At 33.9% G+C, this 24,620-nt stretch overlaps 1 protein-coding gene and 2 long non-coding RNA genes across 3 annotated transcripts; 2 read left to right on the top strand and 1 right to left on the bottom strand.

The window, feature by feature from the left end:
- Positions 1–626: 626 nt before the first annotated feature.
- On the top strand, positions 627–24,620 carry qless (decaprenyl diphosphate synthase subunit 1 qless). Its single transcript, XM_081972657.1, has 8 exons — positions 627–1,178; positions 14,527–14,703; positions 18,360–18,499; positions 19,982–20,123; positions 22,185–22,274; positions 22,612–22,743; positions 23,538–23,732; positions 23,789–24,620. Exons 1-8 carry the CDS (start codon positions 987–989, stop codon positions 24,008–24,010), a joined length of 1,290 nt encoding a protein of 429 aa, XP_081828783.1. The 5' UTR covers positions 627–986; the 3' UTR covers positions 24,011–24,620.
- LOC145724432 (uncharacterized) lies at positions 2,227–4,339 on the top strand. The gene is made up of 2 exons (XR_014176996.1): positions 2,227–4,111; positions 4,168–4,339. It is a non-coding gene; the product is annotated as an uncharacterized LOC145724432 (long non-coding RNA).
- On the bottom strand, positions 16,157–16,634 carry LOC145724439 (uncharacterized). The gene is made up of 2 exons (XR_014177002.1): positions 16,378–16,634; positions 16,157–16,314 (listed from the first exon to the last, which is right to left on the bottom strand). It is a non-coding gene; the product is annotated as an uncharacterized LOC145724439 (long non-coding RNA).

The raw sequence follows: 24,620 nt of genomic DNA, 5'->3' as shown, positions 1-24,620 counted from the left end.
TTTTCAAGTGGTTTTTTGTAAAGTAAAAAACTGACACGGTTGGGCTTTTTCCTGAATTGCTGTTACAATGTGGCTTGAAAAACATATGAACAGACAGCAAACAAAAATAACTTACGCAAGTAACCTAAGGTAAGTCTTGATTTTAAACCGTAAAAATTTCCACCATACAAACAAATGCAAACTGTCACCACTATTGGCACTATTTCCGCCATATTGGAATTTTTGACAAGCGTCTTCTAGGTTTTTTAGTATAGTAGGCGGTGAATGTGACACGTGACGTGAGGATTTAAGGCCGCATTCGTTTTCACCCTCCATAGAGCGAGCAGAGCTTTTTTGACGTCACTATGACGTAATTTGACAGTTGCTTAAATTATAGTTTTTCTAAATTACGTCATCGTGACGTCAAAAACACTACTCGCTCCATGGAGGTTGAAAACGAATACCACATTACAATTTTTTTGGTTTTACATGGCTTGAGAAGGTCTATTTTATTCAGAATGTAATTTAAAATTTTACTTGTGAATATAAATCTGCTACTTTCTTTTGTAGATCAGCCAGTTATTGAAGGTGACTATGGAACCGTTTCGGAGATTTTAAACAAAAAACTCTACAGTGCGACTTGGTAGTGTTGCAAAAAAAAAACTACCATGCTGACCTGAAGTTTTAAAACTATACAAACCGAAACTGACTGGATATTAGGTGGGTACTACCGAAAGAGGGAAGCGTGTAACCTAGAGTTACACAAGAAAGAAGAAATTGAATTCTTCGGCGTCAGTTCGCGGCTAGCATACACAAACAAACATTTTACTTTTTGTCACTTTCGATATTCGCTATAAGATTGAGATCGGGACGGTGGGGTGGCCCAAACCGACCATTCGGTAACCGATCGTCCGAAAGAGAGTGAGAGGAACGCGGCTACACAAGAAGTGGGCTTGGAGGCGCTTTTGCTTTCTAAAACCGATTAATCGTGCGGGCGCTGGGTCGAGATGGGTGCCAAAACCATTTTAAATTTCCGATTTCATGGAGGAAAAATCGGTGGACTATTTTCCGGAACGGATTTGTTGCTGCGCGGGCGAGTGCGTGCCGTCCACGAAACCGTTTTACGTTTTAGTTGGTTGCCACAGTGTGGATACGTGCGATCCAGTTTTGGAGATTCTGGACTATCAGCACACGATGGGGTAAGTCCCGTCCTTTAAATTTTAAATTTCTCAGTAACTCATTATAGTTTATAACAGCACGTATATTAAATGTCAAGTGTTTTTTCGTAATAAACAAATATAGGTAGTAAATATATTGCAAAAGCGCGACTAGGCGAGTTATGTAAAAAAATCTCGCGTTTGAAATTTAAAATTTGTGAAAATTGGGTCAGCGAAAAGACGAATTAATTTACAATTCATAATCACCAGTCATTGACAAATCATATTTTCCGTTGTATAATTATTATTGTATTAGATGATCAACTTTATGTAATAATTTAACAACGGTTAACGTTAATTGGATGGTGAACGCTCTTTTATTATACACTGGAAATGAATTTTGATTCATTTTAATTATTCATTACAACTTTCTCACATTTTGTTTTATCAGTCTTTAATTAGTTTAGTTAGAAAATTGGCGATTACCTACTCATAATGAAATGACTTTACTTATTATTATATACATACAGAGGGTGTCCCATTTAAAATAAGAAAGTTGACAGGGTGTTCCGAAATTTAAAACGAGAAATAAGTTAGTATGGAAGTTCCCTAACAAATACCCTAAATTTTCTTCAATATATTTTCGAAACGAATATTTGCTCTAACCCTTCAGAGTGTACTTACATACATTATGTACTTTAATAAGTTGGATTTGAGTAACTTATTATTATTTATTATTTTCGTTTTTTGGAATATTCCTCTTACCAGACATATTATGGTATACCAGGACGTCCACATTTTTTTTAAATCCACAACTTAACCACTTATACTTTTTCTAAGATCTTAGTTTTTGACATTTTCAGCTCAGGTATTTAATTCTGTAAATTTGAAGTTTGATTTGACATATTTAAACCTGTCAAAGTGATAAAAGTCGAAATATAATTTTTTTTTGTCAATTCAGCATTTTTGAAAGGAATTTTTTGCTCGATTTTTTTGTAATGTAAATTAATGTATGTTGTTTGTAAATTAATAATAGTGTTAATGGAAATGCTGATGTTGTTTATTAGTTTCAAAATTGTAAACATAGACAGTTCTTTTTAATAAACAATTTTTGCGAAACCACAATAACATAACCTAACCTATGACAGGTATCATTATGTTTGACGTTTTTCTGGTCCCACTGTTAGAAGTGGAGCCAATCCTTGTTTATGGCGGATTGCACCGACATAATTAAGGGCACCCTAAGGTTCACCTAGACCTCGACCTAGACTAAGTTGTGATTTGACTGTGACAAATGTGCAAAACGTTATGGTCCAATTAAAACCTAGTCTAGGGTGCCCTTAAATAAAACAACAAAAAAGACTATTTCTGATATGCGAAAATTACAATCGTTTTTAGGTAGGTATTGCAAATGTCAAATTTCATTAATTTTCAGAAATCTGTAACTTGAACGTAATTGAAATTCCTAAGGACTGTAAAACATAAAATATTCGTGCTGAACCGCTGAAAAACACTAGCAGCCATCATAAATGGTAAATTATTATTAAATATTACATTCTTGACATCGCGGTGCAACGGAAAGCAAGAGTGGCAAAATCCGGCAAATCGGTCGGTTACTTTCTCATTCTGCCATTGTAACAGACATTGAACTTTCTTTCTCCTCTATACGATAACGTATGCCCGATCCATCTTCAGACTTGCGACATTTTTTTTCTACGTTTTTGATTAATAGGCTGGATAGGTTTTTTCGGTAATATATGGCAACCGTTGTATGCGTGATGCTATTTTTGAAAGCGAATTCGTTTTATTTCGTGACTGCTAATTAGTACAACAGCTGCGAAACTGATCGGTCGAGAACGATTTGATTAATAATAATTAAAGCATTTGAACGACTCGGTTTGTTTGTAAAAATGGAGAAACCGCACTTTTCTGCGTTTTTTTTTCGATTTAGTAACGGTACAATTTGCAATCGGATAAGTCAATGAATGAAAACAATGTAAATTATGCGAAATTTATTTTCGACACATACCAGTACTAGTAATTATAATAATCATTTGAAGAACAAATTTTTTAGAGTAGGTCAAGTTAATTTCACAATAAAAACACTGAAAACTCCTTGTTTTTTCAACTTTTTTGTATTGTTTTGTTTCTGTTTGGTCAAGTGCAGCATAACTTGTCCGTGACATTGAAAATTACAGAGATTAAATTGTGTAGCTTATGGTTTACCACAGCAGACAATATTAAAAGAAAAAATTTGTTCGATTTGGCAACATCGAAAAAAGTGTGTATTTTTCAAATGACACTGACAGTTTTGACTTTGATAGGTTTTTAAAAAGGTTTAGGTTAGAAGATATGTTAGCAGTAGTACGATTCAATATAAAAAGCGATAGGAACGTAACTATACAGGTGTGGTAAATCCAAAACCGACCATAAGAAAACCGTGTAACGGACAGAAAAACGTAGATAAATGCATGTGCAGGACAAAGACAGAACACGAAAAAAATATCAAGTAGGCCAAAATTTGAGCGCGCTGTTGCCAATCGCCTAAGTATCTAATACCGTCGACAAAACCAATTTTGTTGTTGGATTGTTCCTAATTTATTTCCATTCATTTGGATAATCTGTCTTCGGTCAGCGAGCTGTATTTAGTCCGATTTCTGTCTATTTGTTTAACAATTTGAATGAAATTATTTATTTTTCATTTAGCAGTCGAATTGCTATAGCGCTACCACACCTCCCTATATTTCATCTGTCATCTGCGATTAAAATCTAACCTCAAATGTCAAATTAAAAGTAAACAAGAAATTATTTACAGTGACAGGCATATTAATACCAGAATGTACTCCTCTTAGTCCTATTATTGTAAGATTTTAGGAAAACATGAAAAAATAACACTATTTACACAATAGTAAGAGTTCCTCTAGTTGGTGGCCTTCTCAATTTAAGGTAGGAAACTCCCCCCAGACAATTCATCAGTGAGAGAATAGCAAGAGACTCCTCTAGTGTAGTGTTATTAATAAGTTATTTTTAGCCATACAACATCGCAACTTTTATTGAGTCTAGAGTCCAGTTACCAACAAAGCCACATTTAAGGAACCAACTAACAAATGGGGTGTACAGTATTCTGTTGTTATTAGCGAAGTTGCTTAGTTGAATGTTTGAAGGGGTATATTACTTGCTTATTAATATGATTATCACTGTTATTGCTGTGTGTTATTGTCATTTTAATGTTTAGTGTGGTAAACAAGCAGGTTCAACAAAGAAAGACAAGACACAAGACATTTTGAGGTTAGATTGCTTTGCAATCGCATTTGACAGTTGAAGTTTACCACAATAGGGAGGTGTCGCAACGCAATAGCAGTTCGTTAGTTCGAATAGTAACAGTTTTCTGTCAAAAATCAAAATTATGGCCTACTTGGAATTTTTGGACGTGTTCTGTCTTTGTCCCGCGCATGCAATCATCTATGTTTCTCTGTCCGTTACACGGTTTTCCTATGGTCGGTTTTGGATTTACCACACCTGTATATGACGTCAAAATTTCTATGTAACAGATGTAAACTCCATATGATGACGTAACCGCCAGCTGCCTTAGTTGGGACTTTTTCTGGTAGGTAGGTCAATCAATCATCAATCTTTCTGGTAATGTGGTCATGTGACCAACTGTCACATACGTTTTGGAGACTGACACACGTCACTTTTTCAAAAGTGTTTTCCATCTTTGTCGAGAGCAACGGTTTTACTGTTAATTCTAGTTGGATAATTTTGAAATTGTCACCTTGTCAACATCGAATGTGGACAAAAGCAATATAAATAAAAACATTGACCATCAAAATATTGCTGTTAAGCAATAATCGGTATCAACACTAATATGTGCTACAATGCTAGAGTTGTTTTTATTAATAAGAGGTCAAATTATTTAACAACAACCGTCAAATTTGTTTTGTTTCGTCGTTTAGCGCTTTTTAACACTGAATTTGACCCACGCATTAATGTCAACGCGAATGTATGTAAATTGTTATGTAGATTTTATTAATACCGGTAGTAAAAATAAACAAAAATTAGGTTTTTACAACTGTTTAATAATATGGTTATTATAATCACTTAATGAGCGATCACCTCGGTTATTATTTACTGTTGTGGGAAGCGCGCTTTTTCTCTGATCCAAACGCGTTATAATGATCACATGACACCATGATTACAAAATCGATCGAGGTCACGGGACCTTTGCATTATGACGACGCGTTTGGATCCGAAGTTACAAACCGCAAAACAGGACAAAGTGTTTGACAGCTTTGTTTAACTCCTGACCGTTTAGTTATGGATTTTTCAAATTTGAAACATTTTAAATTTGGGTGTAAATTTGGTTAAAGTAACAAAAATAGTTATTTAACCAACGAGTGTATTAATGAAAGCGATTAATAATCGAAATGGTAATTAAATTGAGATTATAATCGCTCATTAATATAAGAGTTGGTAAATATAACATTTTTCCGTCGACTGTAGTTAATAAAAAATGTTTATTATTCTAAAAAGTTTGAAAAAAACTAATTATCAGTTGTATAGGCAATACGGCAAACCGAAATCATAGGCACCCTTGACAATGACAGTGACAGTGACAGTTGGTTCTGTCGTTAATGGTGGATGTCAACTGATTAATATGCGTCTATTTCTCTCTGTTTAATACAAATAAAGTAGAATGGAACTATACTATGAGACCTATTTGAAAAATCATGCATTAATGGGACTCATTAATGAACGATTTTGTATCCGTTATCGTCCATTAAAAAAGCTGTTAATACGTGGTCGACGGAAAACGTACTTTAATGCAAGAAGTAGTCCCAATTAAAATAACTCCAAATACAGGACTAAAAACGTACTGAAGAAGATGTTTAGATTTAGAAGACTAATGAGAAAATGATGACCTAGAGGGACCATTGCTAACGATGCACAGTGGACCAAAATGGTTTGGGTTTGTAAACGCCAAAAACCAATTACATAGAAATTTCTGATGGGGATATGTTTATAAGATAAACGTAGATGTTGTATACAATTGTTTATTCACGTAAAAAACACTACATTTTCTGGGATATCAGACTAAATCCATCAAAATTCAAATTGATAAAGAAAACGAGTTTATTAAAAATGGTTAAAACCGTCACGTGACCCTGATCATACAACTTTAAACGTGACAATGTTGCAAAACTTTTAGTTTAAAATGTCAGTAGATCAATAAGGTCTGAAAGAATTAAATTCGAAACTGAAACCAAAATTCAAGCTATCAAAGTTCAAATTTGAAAAAATTCAGTTTTGGTCACGTGACTCCAAATCTTTATATTCCACTCTCAATGTCGCGGAATGGCAAATTTGATAATTTAAACTGTCAAAATTCAAATTAAATGTAATAAAGTCACGTGACCCTAAAAAACTACCAAATTTTAACAAATGATGTTAAAAAATAGTTTTAAAATAGTAGTCATTGGCCGCATTCATAAGAACACATCAATTAGCAAAATCCGCTTTTTCGATTACCAATCGATTTGTTCTTACGAATGTGGCCATTGATACACTGATTCAAGCTGTTAACGATATTTAAAACCTCCTCATTTGACAATTGACATATGGTGGCCAGTGTGTGACCAGGTGTTTTCACGATCCCATCCCTAGTCAAAAACCTGTACTGACAATTGACAAGTGACGTGACAGCCGTCTCACACGTACTAGAGCTGTTTTAATTCCAATATAAACTCAATAACAAACACAAATAAGACAGAAGGCCAACGTGAAATATAAAACATAAAATGACGTGTTTTTGCGAATGTAGTGGTCCATTACCAATTGCAATAAGTAAAAATAGTCTAAAACTAGACCAAGAAGTAAAAGTTTACGAGGTCTGAGTGATTGCGCAAACGTTGAACTCGTTGGAATTATCCTGCTCGCGTAAAAAAAATCACGTGCACAGTTTGACAACGTCGCAGTACGAACTATTATTTAAATTAACCTGTCGTTCGTGCAGGTATTTAAGAAGTAATCAATTAAGTAATTCTAAGGTTTATATGTCACAAGTGCTGAAAATAGTAATCGGAGTTTTTAATTATTATTGCAATTGCAGTGCCGTAGGTCAAGGTTTCTTTATTCCTCGTTGTGCGGTAAAGACATCGTATTCACTCTTGTTGTATATGTACAATATACTATATTATGAATGGATACTGCTGCTTGGGTAATAAACAGACACTTTTACATGTCATGTGAATTTTATTATACAGAGCGAAGAAACAATCGGTACCAAAAATCTTATTGTTGGAACAAAACACAAAAGAAACAGCATTGGAGCAGGTTTACACACCTGTCGAGCGATCAAGCAGTGTGGTCACTTATTCAAATTGTTGAATCGAGATGGTACCTACCGGCGGCAAAGTGAGAGTGGCCTTGGTAGTACCATCTGGGTCACACGTTTACTTTCTTTCGGTAGGTACTGACCGTAAAATTGCGCTACGTCTAGCGTGTGGATTTTCCTTTTATTCTTTTCAGCACCATACACTTTTAGTACCATAATCAGTTGTTTTCATTAAACTTAACCATCCACCATGTGTTTTGTCTGTATTATTTTTTACAACCAAGGCCGCATTTGTTTTGACGTTAGCCATTTTGATTTGACAGTTGGTTCAATTAATACACGAATTTTTCGGGGGTAATATCCCTAGTGCATTTAATTTTTCCGGAAAAATTCGGAAAAACGAGTTTCTAAGTAATTTGTTTTAACAAATAGCATGAGCGAGCGTGGTTTTAAAAATCATCCGAGTCGAAGACGAGACCGAGATTATATATTTTATGATACCTTCTCATTTGATGATTGACAATTGACATAATAAATTAGAATTTTCTAAAAAAGTGCGGAAAAATCTGTTGAAATGATTGTGTTGGCTAATTACCCAAAATGTTCAAGAGAAGAGTAGAAGAACGTGCTGAAATGATTGAGCTGGCTGATCGCACAGAAAACCGAGGAATAAACCACTGGGGCATTATAGTGTACAAAAAAAACATAAATAAAATAAATAAAGTTTGGTAATTTCAATGAAATCCGTTGGAAAACAGGAAAAAATTATGAATTTTGTAATTTTACTTTCAAAAATTTTGACTGTCTCTAGCGGCGAAACCGTACAACTCAATCAACTTTATACCTCAATAAAAAGCGCATTTCATTAGCTATCCATTGACATATAAAAGCTTATATAAAGTGTAGCAAATAGGCGAGTTATTGACGATTGAACAAAAATACGCACCAAAAAAAGTCATGAAAAAATTAGTCAAATTTGACGCCCTCTAGTGGCCTAACCGTCCAACCTATTAACCCCATTTGGCGTATTTTTCGAAAGTTCATTTCATTGGCGTATAAAACTTTACCAAAAATAGTGAAATTAAGCCAGTTTTTGAGGATTAAACAAAAAGATGCACCAAAGAGGTGATAAAAAAATTGGTTAAATTTGATGCCCTCTAGCGGGCAAACCGTCTAACTTGTCAACCCAAATAGGAATATTTTTAGAAAGCTCATTTCATTGGCTATCCTTTGCGTATAAAACTCTACTAAAAGTAGTACAATTAAGCGAGTTTTTAAGAATTAAACAAAAAGATACCCCAAAAAAATTGATCAACGTTGACTCCTTCTAGCGGGCGAACGGCTAACCAATCGATTTTTATACGTCAATGGAAAGCTCATTTCATTGGCTGTCCATCGACATATAAAAGTGTATACAAAGTGTTACAAATACACGTGTGTTATTTACGATTTAGTGACAAGATGCACCACAAACAGTTTTTGACTGGTTAAAGGCTAATTTGACTATAGAAAATTAGGAAAACACGGTCACGTGACTTACTAGATCTACCACGACGTAATGCTTGGAAATTTTTTGAAAAACTGTTTTTGCAAATGACATTTATTGTAAGGGTCAAATTTGCCTGAAACACTGCCACTATACTAATGGGTTTTGCGCGTTAGGTTGGCCAGTTAGTCCAAGCGAAAATCGACCTTAATAATTGTATTTCTACAGTTTTGCTACTACCCTAGATTTAGCATTGTGCTAGGTTTGTACCAAATATCAGGGCCGTATCTGACCGATTCAAAAAAATATCCTTTAAAGATATTAGAGCAGTATAATTATAACAGTCAAAGGAAAACATTTAGTTAGCTTTGGAGCCCTCTGGCGGCCATATTTTTTTGAAAGCCCCTTTTATTTTCCATCTATTGACACATAAAAGTCTATACAAAGTGGTGTGTGTGACAATAAAGACAGTTTTGACTAAATTTGACAACTACTACTTTAACCTTCATTAACTCGGTTATTTTGATGTAACTGTCACTGATTTTTTGACCACACTGTATTATATATTTTGACGTCTTTCTGCACCCATTCCTAGAACAAACCTTGTCTAACATGACAAAACACAAAAACCTTTCCTGATATGTATAAATTAAAAATGTTTTGGAGACCGAAAATATCAAATTTCATATAAAATGGTAAATATCTCAGAAACGGACATTAATACACAAAATATGTCTAGAATTTGACGTAGAATACAAAAATAAAAAAATATACAGGGTATCCCAATCCGGTTGTTAAGTGATTTTTCCACTTAAAATTTACATTTGTTATACTAATTCTTGATAGCGATTGGTCAAAATTGATAGGAAGGAAATAATCAGTAAAATTTGTTTTTCAGTAAAATGTGCTACTTTTTGCGTTATAAAACAGATAACTTATTTTTCTTAAAATACACCTGAATTACTACTTCCTATATTTTCAAGCGAATTCGCTGCACCATTTTAACTACTGTAGGAAAAAACTCGATTTGACCGAGCAAGCAGGAAATAAACGGGCGATTTACTTAACCGTGGTTACCAAACTTGACAAGGTCGTAACCTCGTCTACTGAGCCCATCGCGAAACACCTTTTCACTAATCTTACAGGTATTTGTGTCGCCAAAAAAATTATTTTTGCCGCTAATTTAACAAGTCAAATGTTGTAACTCATTTACGGTGACTAGTTAAAGTGTTAATGGACGAAAAAAGGACCTTGCTTTGATGATGAAGCAAAGTTGAGCAATCTTAGGCCGCATTCGTTTTGACGCTCCATGAAGCGAACAGAGTGAATTTGTCATCATAGTGACGTAATTTTACACAACTTAAGCCTAGTAGGTACTCATAAACGAATATTCGGACGAAAAGTATGAAAATTCGGTAAAGTGTGTTAGTCATTCAAATAATGTAATTCTCATAGCCTACAAATTTTGTGACAATTCACAAAAAACGATAATAGGCGCCATTTCAAAATTAAATCATTTGTTAACAGCTTCAATCAGGAACTACTATTTTAACTAATTTTTAACATCCTATTACCATTTGAACTTTGACAGTTGCAAATTTAAATTTTTTTTAGGGTCACGAGACTGTTTTATTTAATTTGACTTTTGACAGTTTATATTTGCCGTTCTGCAACATTTTCAAGTTCAAAACTGCACAATTTACGGTCATCAGGGGACTGATTTAATGAATTTTAAACACACAACTTTGTGTGACAGAGAGAAATTTCAGGTACTGGGCACTGGGCTGAGATTTAGGCAAATTCTATACACATGTAGACTAAAAGACGTTATACAGGTGTGGTAAATCCAAAACCGACCATAGGAAAACCGCGTAACGGACAGAGAAACGTACATTATTGCATGCGCGGGACTAAGACAGAAAACGAAAAAAATATCAAGTAGGCCATATTTTCAGCGCGCTGTTGCCAAACGCCAAGTATCACTCAAATACCGTCGACAAAATAACTTGGCGTTTGGCAACAGCGCGCTGAAAATATGGCCTACTTGATATTTTTTTCGTTTTCTGTCTTAGTCGCGCGCATGCAATAATGTACGTTTCTCTGTCCGTTACGCGGTTTTCCTATGGTCGGTTTTGGATTTACCACACCTGTATGTATTTGCTTTATTAAACTTTAACAACTTCAGTAGATCAGAAATTAAGTCAAATTACGTACAAATGTGTATAGACCAATTTTTGTTGCACTCCTGCTAATTTGTTTACGAAACACCCTGTGTACTGAACTTGAAAGTGAATGCACCCGAAAGTAGCCTCAACATTGAAAATAATAAATAAAAAATGGAAGCGATTGTCTACTGAGAGTCAAACAATTCTTGTGCGTGTGTCAGCTCCATTGTTTACAAATCGTTGATCTCTTTTCTGTTTATTAGAGAACTACAGCCACTTGACGTTAATTGTTTTTTTTTTGTTTGCCAGAAATTTTCACCTAAGAAGAAGCAAATTTGTCATGTCAGGAATCAAAAAAAATTACCGATTATACAGTGTGTCAAAAGTGTGGCCGTGCAATGACTCTCTATTCGTCTGAATCGCGTTGCAAAATTGATGATAGAGAGAATTCGACGCTTTACTGCGAAAACGGCAATTTGACGAGCAATTGATGCTGGCTTATTCACTTTCACATTCTTTATGAAATCTGGGTCGAGAGAATCCTGTTGAGTGTTTTTTTTTTTTTTCGAGTAACGCCCAGACGATTGTGCCGCCACCTGTCGTTAGCGGTGTGCGTGCGCGGCAATGAATTTGATCAAAAAAAGACAAAATATCCAAGAAAACGTAAAATCCTTGTCTCGAAAAAGTCGAACGTTAAAATTACCTTGTTTCCTATATACTTAACACTGAAATTTTTTGGGTGCGGTTCCCCCAGTTTAAATCAAACCGAAAGTCACTATCTCCGAAATATTAATTGGTTAACTAATCAGCGGGAGAGATTTGATACTTAATTATAACAGTTTATTATGCTAAATCTCTGTTTGCAGCTTAAATTTACTAATTCAGTTCTTAAGTATGTAATTACCTTTGGCAGAATAAATTTCATAACTAGAAAATGTTTGACATTATATCTGACTTTAAGTTGGAATGAAATGAGTGTCAACATTGTAAACGACTACTCGTCTACATCTCCTATTGGCTTATTCAGTTGATTCATACATTTTATTACATCCGGAGATATCCGACAAAAACCGAAATAATCAAATTGCTGCTTTATTTTTTTATCACTTTATTATTGATTATTTTGGAAAATCAATGGCACCTTCTGGAGGCACTTTTTTATGCTATTCAAGAAAATAATGTTAGTTTTCGGTTTTTGTCGGATATATCCGGAAGAAATGAAAATTATTTGATTTTTTTTTACCAAATTATTTAGCAATAAAATGCGCAACTGCCTCCATTTAACTAAATCAACTATAGTTTCTGAGATAGCAATGCTAATGCATCGAATTTGTAACACCCTGTATGTACAATTTGCATTTACACACTGTAACAAGTGTAATTGCAAATTTCATTAATAACGTTAAATAATAATAAAATGTTGTAATAATTTAGTTTATTTCAAGCCAATTTCGACCTGACTATAACAAAAGTTTCGACTCCCTTATTTGGATCCTCCTCAGGTTTCCAATGTACCCCAAATACAGGGTGGTCCAGTTTTAAATGTCAATATTTCACCAATTCATAGCCAATTAAAAAATAAGTTGACATTCATTATGTCATTTTCCTGAAAAGTGCTTCCTAAGGAAAATAGAGCCCTTCAAATTTCTGTTTAAAAAATCGTTTTTTTTTTCTCATAACTGTCAGACCGTTGGAGCAATATTGATCAAATTTGGAACAAGCACTTTATTACACGTTATTACGGTCAAAGACCCAAAACTAACCCAACCCAACTTAAAAATTGTCTTGGAAACGGAAAAATCACTTAAGAAGTTTAAAAAATATTATTGTAGCCAGTTTTCATAGTTTCCAGACAAACTGAAAGACTTTAGTTTTGAAAATTGACTTTTCATGCAAATCGAGTGACTTTAATATTGAAAATTGACTTGTAGACATAAAAACTAAGTACTTTTTCAAGAATTTGTTACTACAAATTCATACATTTAAACCTTAAAAATTGACTTGAACCCCGAAATGTGACTGAACTAATGAAAAGTGACACCAGAAGCTTAAAATTTGCATTTGAAGTAAGTTTTCATAATTTGAAGACAAATTTCAATATTTTAGTTTTGAAAATAGTCTTAGATGCAGGACATTAACATTAGATTCATGAAAATTGTCTTGAAAACGAACTTTTCGTGCTTTTTACTTTGCTTTTCATTTTCTTCGAATTCTGGACTATTTTTAGTGCTTCAAAACTGCTTTCAGCTTGCAAAATCGAGTTTCAAGACTATCTTCACCAAGTTATTGACATAGCAAACTTAAAAAACAATTTTTACATTCTTCATAGACTTAAAATGGCATTCCAAGCTTTGTCACTATTAAATCGACTTTTAGACATCTCAGTGCTAAAAATTCGGGTATTTCTTAATAAACTAGACTGTTTTTAGTGTTTTAAGGCTGTTTTCAGTGCCTCAAATCGAGTTTCAAGACTATCTTTACAAAGTTTTTGACGTATCAGGCCTAAAAGCCAGTTTGTCCACTGACCATAATCTTGAAAATGTTATTTCAAGCGACTTCACTATTAAATTGACTTCTACACTCATAGGTGCAATAAATTGTAGCATCTCTAAAAAATTCAGACTGTTTTTAGTGCTTTTTAAGACTGAAAAATCGAGTTTAAGACTATTTCCAAAAGTCAAGTTTCTTTAGTAATAAAAGTAAAAAATTTTGGTATCAAATGCTACAATAATAGTTTTGAGAACTAATTTTTAGAAATAAAATAGTCCGAAAATTTAATTTACTTCTAGACTTGTTGTCCAGTCCAGAAAATTCAGTTGTACACCAATTAAAGTCTTGAAAATATACTTTTGGACTCTCTTTAGTCCTAGTAAAGTCAGTTTTAGCATTAAAAGTCAACTTTTATATTATTTTTAGTAGTAAAAAATGAGTTTCATGCACAATACAATCTTTGTCTTGATTTCCGGACTTTTTTTAGTTCTTGAATGCCAGTTTCATACACTCAACCAGGATGGCAGTCTGAGAAAGCGAATCATAAGACCATTCCTAATAGTAAAAAAGTTTTTAGACTATTCAGTACAAATTTGGACTTTCACAAGTCTTGAATGTTCAATTTTAAACTATAAAACGATTTTTTAAATTGAAATTTGGAGGACTCTGTATCTTCCTTAGAAAACGTTTTTCAGAAAAATGACATAATGCAAGTTAACTTATTTTTTGATTAGCTATCAAATGGTGAATTATTGACACTTAAAACTGGACCACCCTGTATAGCGTAGTAGACAAATCCAATAAACTGAATAAACAACAAAAATGAACACATTAGTAATTATGTATTTTTTCAGTTTCTTTAGTTCATAACAAAATGTTTTGTGTATTGAAACTTTGATATAAATTTATTTCCAGACATGCCGACATCGCAACACAAAACAGCCTCACCATCTGGTGGGTCTTACCGCACCGCACCGCCATTACGCCACCATGATGGGTACCCAACAACCGGGTACCTTACCAGAATACCAGGTGGATCCGTACAGATTGCTGGACGACGACCTTAAAGATGTATACGATTACGTAAGAACGGTAAGTACATAACGATGTTCGTGCATATTTACCGATTTTGCGGTCAAATCGTCTGTCGCAATCTACCAAAAACGTTATTTGACTACGTAAGTGGATTTTTATGCATATTCACGGCCAATATTGATTCTTTTACTATGATTAGGAAATGTACGCTTGATCTAACGACACAAATATAAGAAGGAAGTCTAACAAATACAACTCTCACTACATTCTTATAAGGAATATACATGGTATTCCAAATGTTTCAAAACGGTCTACCTTTTTCCACAAGATGAAATTTTGAAATATCACGTAAGATTCAAAAATCTATCTCTTGATGGTAATCAAGAGTTTGTTGTTTTATTCAGGCAGTTTCGAGAAATCTGAGTTTAAACAATTGAGCAAAGAACAATAGGTTTCATTGTTGATTAGAATACCTGATAACGTCAAATTAGAAGGTGAATTAGAGATGAGAAATGTATACGGTAGATGAAGATATGAGTTCTCAATTAGGGAATGTATTATTGAATATTTCCCGTGTTTGGAGGTGTAAACACGAAATGTCAACCTATTTTGAAAGATCAAAAAGTCATCCCTAATCTACGGTTACGTCATCAAGTGCTCCGCCATATTGAAATTTACGCACGTCGTTTATTACCAGCTAGGCTATCCATCTTTTTAATCACGCGTTTGGACGTTGCCGTATTGACAAATTCCTCCTTTAAACCTCACAATATGTATCTTTCATTAAGCAATTATAAATGAAAATGAGAAAACTATATTGTTTTGAAAAAAAACATTCTAAGAATCTCACATGTTTTGCATGCAATAAATGCTTTTTTTTTCGAAATCTGTATAATTCATCGGTCCGTTTATTACTGCAACCAACAATACACCAGGTTCACATCTGCTCGATGTGGCAACAGAGCATAGTCCCAACTGACAGTCGGCTAAACATTTTGAGGTTAGGAATTTTAAAAAGTTGAAAAACCGCAAAAACTACAAACAGAAGAAATAAAAACTTAATTTAGGGTTGTTTAAGTTTATTAATTAGTGTTGTTATTGCGAGACCTTCGTAGAATTTAAGATTTTTCTTCACCAAACTGGAAAACTTGCAACATTTGGTGGTAAACAAAGGCGGAAAGTTCCAATCAAACTTTGGCTTGGGAACAACAACCACGTTCAATTTAAATTATCTGGAAAGAACATCACAGATAGGTGCATTCAAACGGGTCATTAACAGCCCAATACTAACGTTTCAAGAATTATACCATCAAATTTGCAAGAAAGGAAAGGCAATGTGTGTATCCTGGGGACTATTAAATCCTAAAGCAGTGTTTTAACTTATAACAGAATTGTTGGTGTTTTAAGAACTTGCTTCATGGTTTTGTGCAGGTAGGTACCTCAGTTAAAGAAATTATCTAATTTTATGATTGTTTATGAAGAAAACTAGACTTCTTAGATAAAAAAGAAACTTGAGTGAGATTTTATTTGTATATTTCATAATGTGTAAATAATACAACTAAAATAGTAATTTAACCTACTATCTGATGTAAAAGTATTTAACAGTAGCACCATCTGTTTCTAGCCTTATAGTCAGAGAAGATACGGCAAAATTTATAAGGACTAATTCTGCAAAATAATGGTATTTGATCAAATTTATGTATTAAATAACTTGTATCTTTCTAATATTACCTGAAACTTATTAGAAATTTGTTTTTTCAACACTCTGCATATGGATTTTGACAACATCATTATAACCGTAGCTTCAAACACCTTTTGTTTAGAGTCTTTTAGAGCAATTGATAATGGGACTTTTTACATTTGGACCCTTTCAAAGCATGATAACTCCAGATTAGGCAAATGAAGGTACCTGAAACATAAGCTATTTAGTATTAGCAGCTTATTAATACCTCTACCAGAGTCCTTTTTATAGTATTAGGTAAATCACCTTGTCAGCTTCTGCTAAATACACCTTTACTCTATATCCATGTTTCTTCGAGAACCACTGGCTTGAATAAACTTGGTTTTTGTAGTGTTCTTGTAAAAACTCTTCTTGGGTGTAAGTAAATATATGGGCTGTTGTAAATTGATTAAAATCATAACCGATCCATTAAAAAAAATGGTGGTGGTCAAAAGACCCCGGTCCTAAAAATTCGAAATGACCATCAGGAGATAGATTTTTTAACCTTACGTGATATATTTTTGTAACTTTAACCTTGTGGAAAAAGGTAGACCGTTTCGAAACATTTGGAATACCCTGTATACTTTTTGAAATTTTGTTATACACAGCGATCCAGTTGCAACAGTGGTTCAATTCGAAGTTTGAAGAATTAAACAAATGCAGTTTTACAAAATTCAAGCAAATCGAAGAAGTAAATGCTTCTAAATTGCGAAATATTAAATTATCTTACTTATTTGTTAGCACGATTGTTATTAAAGCGATGCTCAATTATTTCTTCATCGCCATCGTAATTTCTTGCCTCACTATCATTTTACTATAGTCATTTTCACGCAAGGTCGTTCAATACACCGACTTTAAAGAGTATCTAAAATAATTGTTCACACACAGGAACGTCCTCTTATTATTTACTTATCATAGAGTATAATGGGGGTATTGCATTTTCATTGTTTTAACGTATTAAAACCCAATTAGTTTAAGCAGCCATTGTTGGGAAGATGTTACTGCGACCCAGTTGCGCGTTTGTACGGAACGTTTCTTAATTATTTTGTTTGTGTTTGATTTTATAGTGTAATATTATGGTAAAATTGCAAATAGTTTCCATATACAGGTATAGAAATGGGCTCATTCCACTTAATGTAAAATTGCGTTTCAATACACATAAATAGGAAAGCTTAGTCTGAAATGTCGGAATTTGTAGATTATTTACAACAAAAAATGGCTTGCTAATTTATAGTGGTTTGAAAATGCGTTAATAAATTAAAATCCACGGCTTTGCCGCGTGTATGACGTAGTCGACTTTCAGGCAGTTTTATTGGCTCTGGTTGTCTGGCAGTTGACAGCATGTTTCGATCAGCTGATTTAAAACCTGAAAGTCAAGAGTCCGCAGAGTGCAATGTTGCCAAATAACACGTTTTACAGCAAAACAAAAAAACTTTCTTATTTCACTGGACCAAAAGTAATTTAATGTCAATTTTACATAATGTCTTTAGTCTAGTGTTATTATAAGAAACTTAAAAACTGTAAACACTGAGATGTTTATGTAAAACTTTATAAACTGGCAAAACAAAAGCAGGACTAGAAAAAGCTGATGAGAGAAGTGGTTCCTTGGCAGCTAATTGGTTGAAACCCGTCTACGTCATATCTAGCGGGAGTTTGAAATCTTACTATGAAATTTGAATCATTTTTATTCAATCTTTGCTATGTTAAGAAAATGAATATAATTTTATATTTTCTTAGTTTACATACATCCAACTTGTATTTATGGTTAAAAGTTAGTTCAACCTGTATGTTGTATTCAAAATATCAGAATGGTAGTGTTGGTATTGTTTGTTTTTTATATAGACTTTTTTTAATTAGGTCCCTTCAGTCTCTTATTACAAGATTCATTTTAAAATTTTCAGTCCGATTTAGGATGACATCCATAAACTTTTTTGATTCACACTGTATTTTGTAAAATAGCAAATAACCAACGTAATTTAATTTGCTTTTGCAGGCACTACGAAGAAACACATATCAAGAGGACCTCTATGAAATAGCGACCTACTATTTCGATGGCAACGGAAAAGCTCTAAGACCCATGATCGCCATCCTAATGGCCCGTGCGATAAACTATCACATGTACAAAGAAAACAGGTAAAATTCAGTAATATCATTATATGGACTGTGGTGCTAATTAGGAATTATTACACTGGTGTGCAAGAATTGTCGATCTGCAAGTTGCAAGTGGATGTTAATTTGTGGTCAATGACAAGCCGTTTCATAAGACGGACGCTTTTTTACTTTCAAATGGCCTAAATTTTCAGGCTTCGCTTTCAATATGTTTACCGTGTCCACGAGATCATTGCATTAAGCATAAAACGAGTTTTCTTGCTAGTCTAGTCTAATAAAAGCAATTTCAAACTTCAAAAAGTCTGGAAAGTTTGAACAAAGAAGTAAATTAGCATTTACCTAATATTGTTGCAAATTTCTGGCCGTCACTGAATTAAGCATGATGATTTACAAAAGGATGATAACATTCAAGGTTTATTATGCTCATTCATCCACATATCACGTACTCTAATACCATCACTTTTTACATCGGAATGTGGCAGCAGTAGTCTTCATGACTTATTAATACTATACTTTATTATTGGAGTCCGATATCATACTGACTTTGCAGTTTAATTGCAGGGATTTCCGTATTGAAACTGAATAAATGTTTAATAGTTATAACGTGTCTCATTTTATTCTATAGTTTAATATTAGTATTACACTGATGAAAGCGAAAAAATCTCGTACATTACGTGGTTAACAACCATAAGTAAAAGAAAAATGTGAAAAACCACAAGAATAGAATGAGAGGTGATTTCAATGTCGTAGGGAAAAACCCAATTAGAAAATTAGTTTCAGACTTTATTAAATACTTCTCACAGATTCAAACTTTAAATTTGTTTTTTTTTTAATGTTAAATTCAACATTTTTAATGGTTATTCAACAGGAATATTCACTTTTAATGATACGCCATGAAAGTTGTGTTGTTATTGTGTTTCTACAAAATCGTTTATCAAAACATTTGTCAGCTGAAAGATCACAAGATTTTAATCAGATTTCTTGATAAGTGGTCACGTGACCAACTGTTGAATGACGTCACATTTGTTTTGTCCTACTGACACACTTACGTTATGCTTTATCTTTGTCGATACCATTGATTTGCAATAGTCCTCTTTTCTTATCATAGTATCCCTATATACAGGTGTGGTAAATCCAAAACCGACCATAGGAAAACCGCGTAACAGACAGAGAAACGTACATTATGGCATGCGCGGGACTAAGACAGAAAACGAAAAAAATATCAAGTAGGCCATATTTTCAGCGCGCTGTTGCCAAACGCCAAGTATTCATTACTGTCGACAAAACTAATTTTGTTTGGCAACAGCGCACTGAAAATATGGCCTACTTGGTATTTTTTTCGTTTTCTGCCTACTTGTCAGTTACACGGTTTTCCTATGGTCGGTTTTGGATTTACCATACCTGTATAATAATTATAAAATTTCCTAGTACATGTTTAATATTATTAACATTTTAAGTATTTTCTTGTCACTGTTTTTTCCTTTTTTTCATATTTTCTGATTTCAGAGACCTTCTAAAATCACAACAAGAGGTAGCCATGATTTCCGAAATGATACACACAGCGTCACTGGTCCACGATGACGTCATAGATCAGTCAGATTTTAGGAGGGGAAAACCAAGCGTCAATGTCATGTGGAACCATAAGCAGGTATGAAATTATCACTTTTGTCTCCTAGTCAGAGTTTAAAAGCAAAGTAAAATTACAGTGTAATTGTAAAGTAACTAAAGGATGTTCGTTAAATGATTCATCCAAGATGTCATTTATCTACTTATAAACAAGGTCAAAACCCGTTTAAAAACAACAATAACAATTCAATTTGTATTATTTATTGTATTTTTATAAATACGCAGTAACCAATTCCTTGGGTATAACTCAAGTTTAAGCATCTTCCTGGTGTCAAGTTAATTACATTCGAATACCTACTCGAAATAAGGAAACGAAATCTTTCGCAAGGCCATTACTTTTGGTTTTGTTTCGTTTCTGAGCAAGGATGGATGCAACATTGTGCGAGTTAACCCGTCCGGATATACGTTCGCCAATTTAAAATAACCTCGATGAAATTTGACCTCCATTATAACCAAAAAGAAGCTTTTCTGAAAAAAGGGAATGTCACTAACTTTAGGATGTCACTTCAATGTTTACCGAATGTGACGGGACACAGGATGACGTAGTAGCCAACTACACTAGCTTCTGTTATAGTAACATTAAGTTCCAATAAATTGTCCTCTTTCAGGTATTTCGTAATAAATCACCGAAAGTGGTTTGAACCACTTTTAGATCTTGTAACAATTGTAAAATGGGTCCGTCATAAATCAACTTTTTAGAACTACATACAATCGGTTTTTTCATATATTATCTTTCTTATAATATCTGTTAAACAGCCACATTAAAAACAAGTAAGTTGCCTATTTTGTAACAAACAGTTGATTAATATTTTATTAGTAAATGTCAGGCACTATTAAAGTCTCTTACCCTAGACACACTTTAGTTTTCCAAAGCTACTTCGTACGTACACAAATTGTTGCCTAACTATTGATAGTTAGTTATTGCACGGCCAACACTCGTATAATTATTAATTATGCGTTCAACTTGTGAAAGGTCAGAACTTTACGTTACTGGAAATGCATATGTTTTAATGATATGGTCGTGACTCGATTCAAGAAGATCAAGTTCTTTCCTGTGGCATATTTTCATTGTTATGCGCTTATTTGAAAGTTCAGTTGGAATATACAGTGTGTTCTATCATTTCTTACATGTAGTGTGTATATTACTCGAAACGTGGAACAAATATAAAGCAGTACAGAGCAAATATGACGTCAAGATGACCTAATCTGATAAAATTGATTTGCTCGGTAAGAACAACATATTTTCTGTAACCGCCAATTTACACTAAAAAAGTAAAACCTACTCAAAACTCTACAAATTCAATCCAAACAAACACTGTTTTGACATTAGCAGCAAATACTAATACGGCCATATTGGAATTTTCGACATACATAATATTTAACCGGTTTCCGTCAGGAAATCAGGTTTTCATTGGTTGAATGCTCACGTGACTACGACACTTCTGGCCAATTGGCAATTCCATTACCTCTCTGACTGCCAACTTCTAGTTGAGGATTCTCTCTGTGAACAGACGTAACACACAGTTGCCACGTGACCCGCTGTCAAAATTTGACGTTATTTGATGCTTATAGTGGCTCTACTTTGTATACTTAATAATTAACTTACAACTAATTAATTAATACATGGAAAGAAATCTCTTGAAATGCACGTGATCCGCTTAATGGCGTTATTAATTCCTTTAATATGGCAAATATTATAAATACCTGACTTAAGGCACTTGCGTATTGGTTTATGCAATATCTGGTTAATAACACATGAATGTCATTATTATGCACTTGTCGGTTGGCAATGCAACATGTTTCGCACTTACGAAATTATTAAACTTGATATTAATAAATTAATAATTCTCTGTGCCCGATCGGTTTCAACTAGTTCGCAAATGTGGATTTGGTAATACGCCATCAACAATATGGCGTTTTGCAATGTAATAAAGTTTTATTTAGGCTCTGTTGAGTTTCAGATTTGAATACCTTGCACGGGGTGTAATTTTGCTTTTTCGATTTGGATCGAGGCCGAATTAAGAAAATACTGTATTTTTAAGTGCATTTAATCAAATTCTATTATAAGTATTTTTTGCTGCAGGTCACAATGGCAGGTGACTTCATCTTAGCTGTAGCCTCGATGATGATAGCTCGATTAAAAAACGACGACGTCACTTTAGTTCTTAGCCAGGTAAGATGGTTCTTTTCCTATCTACAGTGTGACTATTAACATTCGATTTCTGAGATCATTCGAATTAGGCAATTTCAACGTACTCGAGAATTGGATTTGTTAAGCCATTCATAACATTTTTATGTCGAAATCGCATACAATTAAGCTCCTTTCTCGTATAAAATTTATTAGCTTTAACGTGCTATTTAACATTGTGTTTGTTTAAAACATGTATACAACCGTTCGCGTAATTTGTTTGAATAATACGTGTATAATTGCAATCGGTTTAATAACCTGTGGTTTATTAAGTAAGTGCGTTTGGTTAAACAATCCGATACATCTGTTTGTTACTGTCCAGGTAGTCACTGACCTAGTCCAAGGCGAATTCATGCAGTTGGGATCGAAGGAAACGGAAAACGAACGGTTCGCTCACTATTTAACGAAAACCTATCGGAAAACCGCCAGTCTCATGGCCAATTCTGTCAAATCTGTAAGTATATCGGGAATATTAGTTATTTAGAGTGGTTCTCGCAACTAAAGTAAAGCAAAATATTGACAGTGGTCACGTGATCGCGCTTTTGCAAAACGTCACAGTTGAATTAGAAAACTTCTCTCACCGTGATGAGTCCCAAAAAATGCGACGTAACTTTCAAAAAATGGTAACAACTAGCAAACTAAGTCACACATCACTTTTGTCTTATCTTCAGTCAGTCAGTTTATTGGCGTTTCAAGAGATACTCCCTCTGGTGATCTGTTGAGGATCAAGTTTCGGGCATTCCAGCTGTCATTTCTCCGTTTGTTTACGTTGATTTGATGAAATGACAGTGTCAACTTGAAACGCCAATAGCTAAAGAAATATTTTAACAGATAGTGACATTTTATCATAGTGTCTACTATTTTACCAAGGGACGCCATCTGCACGTTATAGACCAAAAGTTATCACCAATTTTCCGACGTTTCCAATGTACCAACGTACTTTTGCGATGAACGCTGACGTTATGTTGTCACATTTTTGAACCCGGTTTGACGAAAGCAAAACCCAACTCAAAAGCTGTGTTTATAAAAGACAGTCATTTCAGATTGTTTTTTGCTTAGTTTTCAGTTTATTATAGGTGAACTAGCTAGTAGGGGGCTAGGATTGTAAACAATTATGGTTGTTACTTTGGTTATTGTTATAATGAAAAATAAACATGTAATTATTGACGTTGACGGAAAAGGATCAATCTGCTTTTGTGACTAATAAACATATGACGTGACAATGTAACTGACTGTGTTCTTTTGCAGGTGGCAATGTTGGCAGGTGCTGACGAAGAGCTGTCAGAATTGGCATATCAGTACGGTCGAAATATCGGTCTCGGTTTCCAATTGGTCGACGATTTGCTCGATTTCGTCTCCAATTCGGCCATGATGGGCAAACCGACCGCTGCAGATTTAAAATTAGGACTGGCTACTGCACCCGTACTATTCGCATGTGAAAAAGTAAGTGAATTAGCAATAATAAGCATTAATTGACCTGACACTTGTGTGTTTTTAAGTATCCCGAACTGAATCCAATGATAATGCGTCGTTTCCAAGAACCGGGCGACGTGGAAAAAGCGTTCGAGCTGGTCCATAAAAGTAAAGGACTCGAGCAAACGCAATTTTTGGCGAAAAAACACTGCACCGAAGCGGTACGGATAGCGAACCAATTGAAGGAGAGCACCTTTCAGAAAGGTTTACTAGTCACGGCCGATTACGTTTTAAATAGGATGAAATAACATTTTTCCACTTGTTTTTCTTTCCATTTTACATACAATATGTATATAGAGCGAGAGTGTGTTTGATAATAATAATAACTCTTGTGGGAGTGATGGACGTCTGTATATACTTTCAAAATGGTCTATAATTAGGTAAGTAAAACAAAATGCCAATCCGGAGTACCTAAATCGACCCAGAGATTTGTCAAGATTCAAGTAGTAGTAGTACATTGTGAACCAATTTCAGCACAAACATCCTTTGTAACATATTAGCTAGCCTAAGTAAAGTAAACGTGTTAAAAACTTCCATATAAATGTTGATATTTGACCACTCTATATGTACCAACTACTTGCAAGGTGTCACCTTAATAGTGAAACAATATTAACTCTCCATACTTAGTAATATTATTTACAGTTTGAAAATGACAAAATAGCAATAAAGACAGATACAAAATTATATATTATGACAGTGTTAATATAAACTTGTAGTATTTATTAGATAATTATTAAAATGTACCTAATAATATGCATAATATATATTTTATAAATAATTAATAATACCTTCTAGTCGTTTAATAAGATTATGTTATTTGGATATGTTTATGCTCAAAAAAAATTTAAGTTTATTCTA

Source organism: Ips typographus, linkage group LG2 (genome assembly GCF_016097725.1).
Source record: "Ips typographus isolate SLU linkage group LG2, UJ_Ityp_2.0, whole genome shotgun sequence".
Taxonomy (NCBI): domain Eukaryota; kingdom Metazoa; phylum Arthropoda; class Insecta; order Coleoptera; family Curculionidae; genus Ips; species Ips typographus.
The sequence above is the reverse complement of the archived record's forward strand: the minus strand, read 5'-3'. Positions and strand labels throughout refer to the sequence as shown.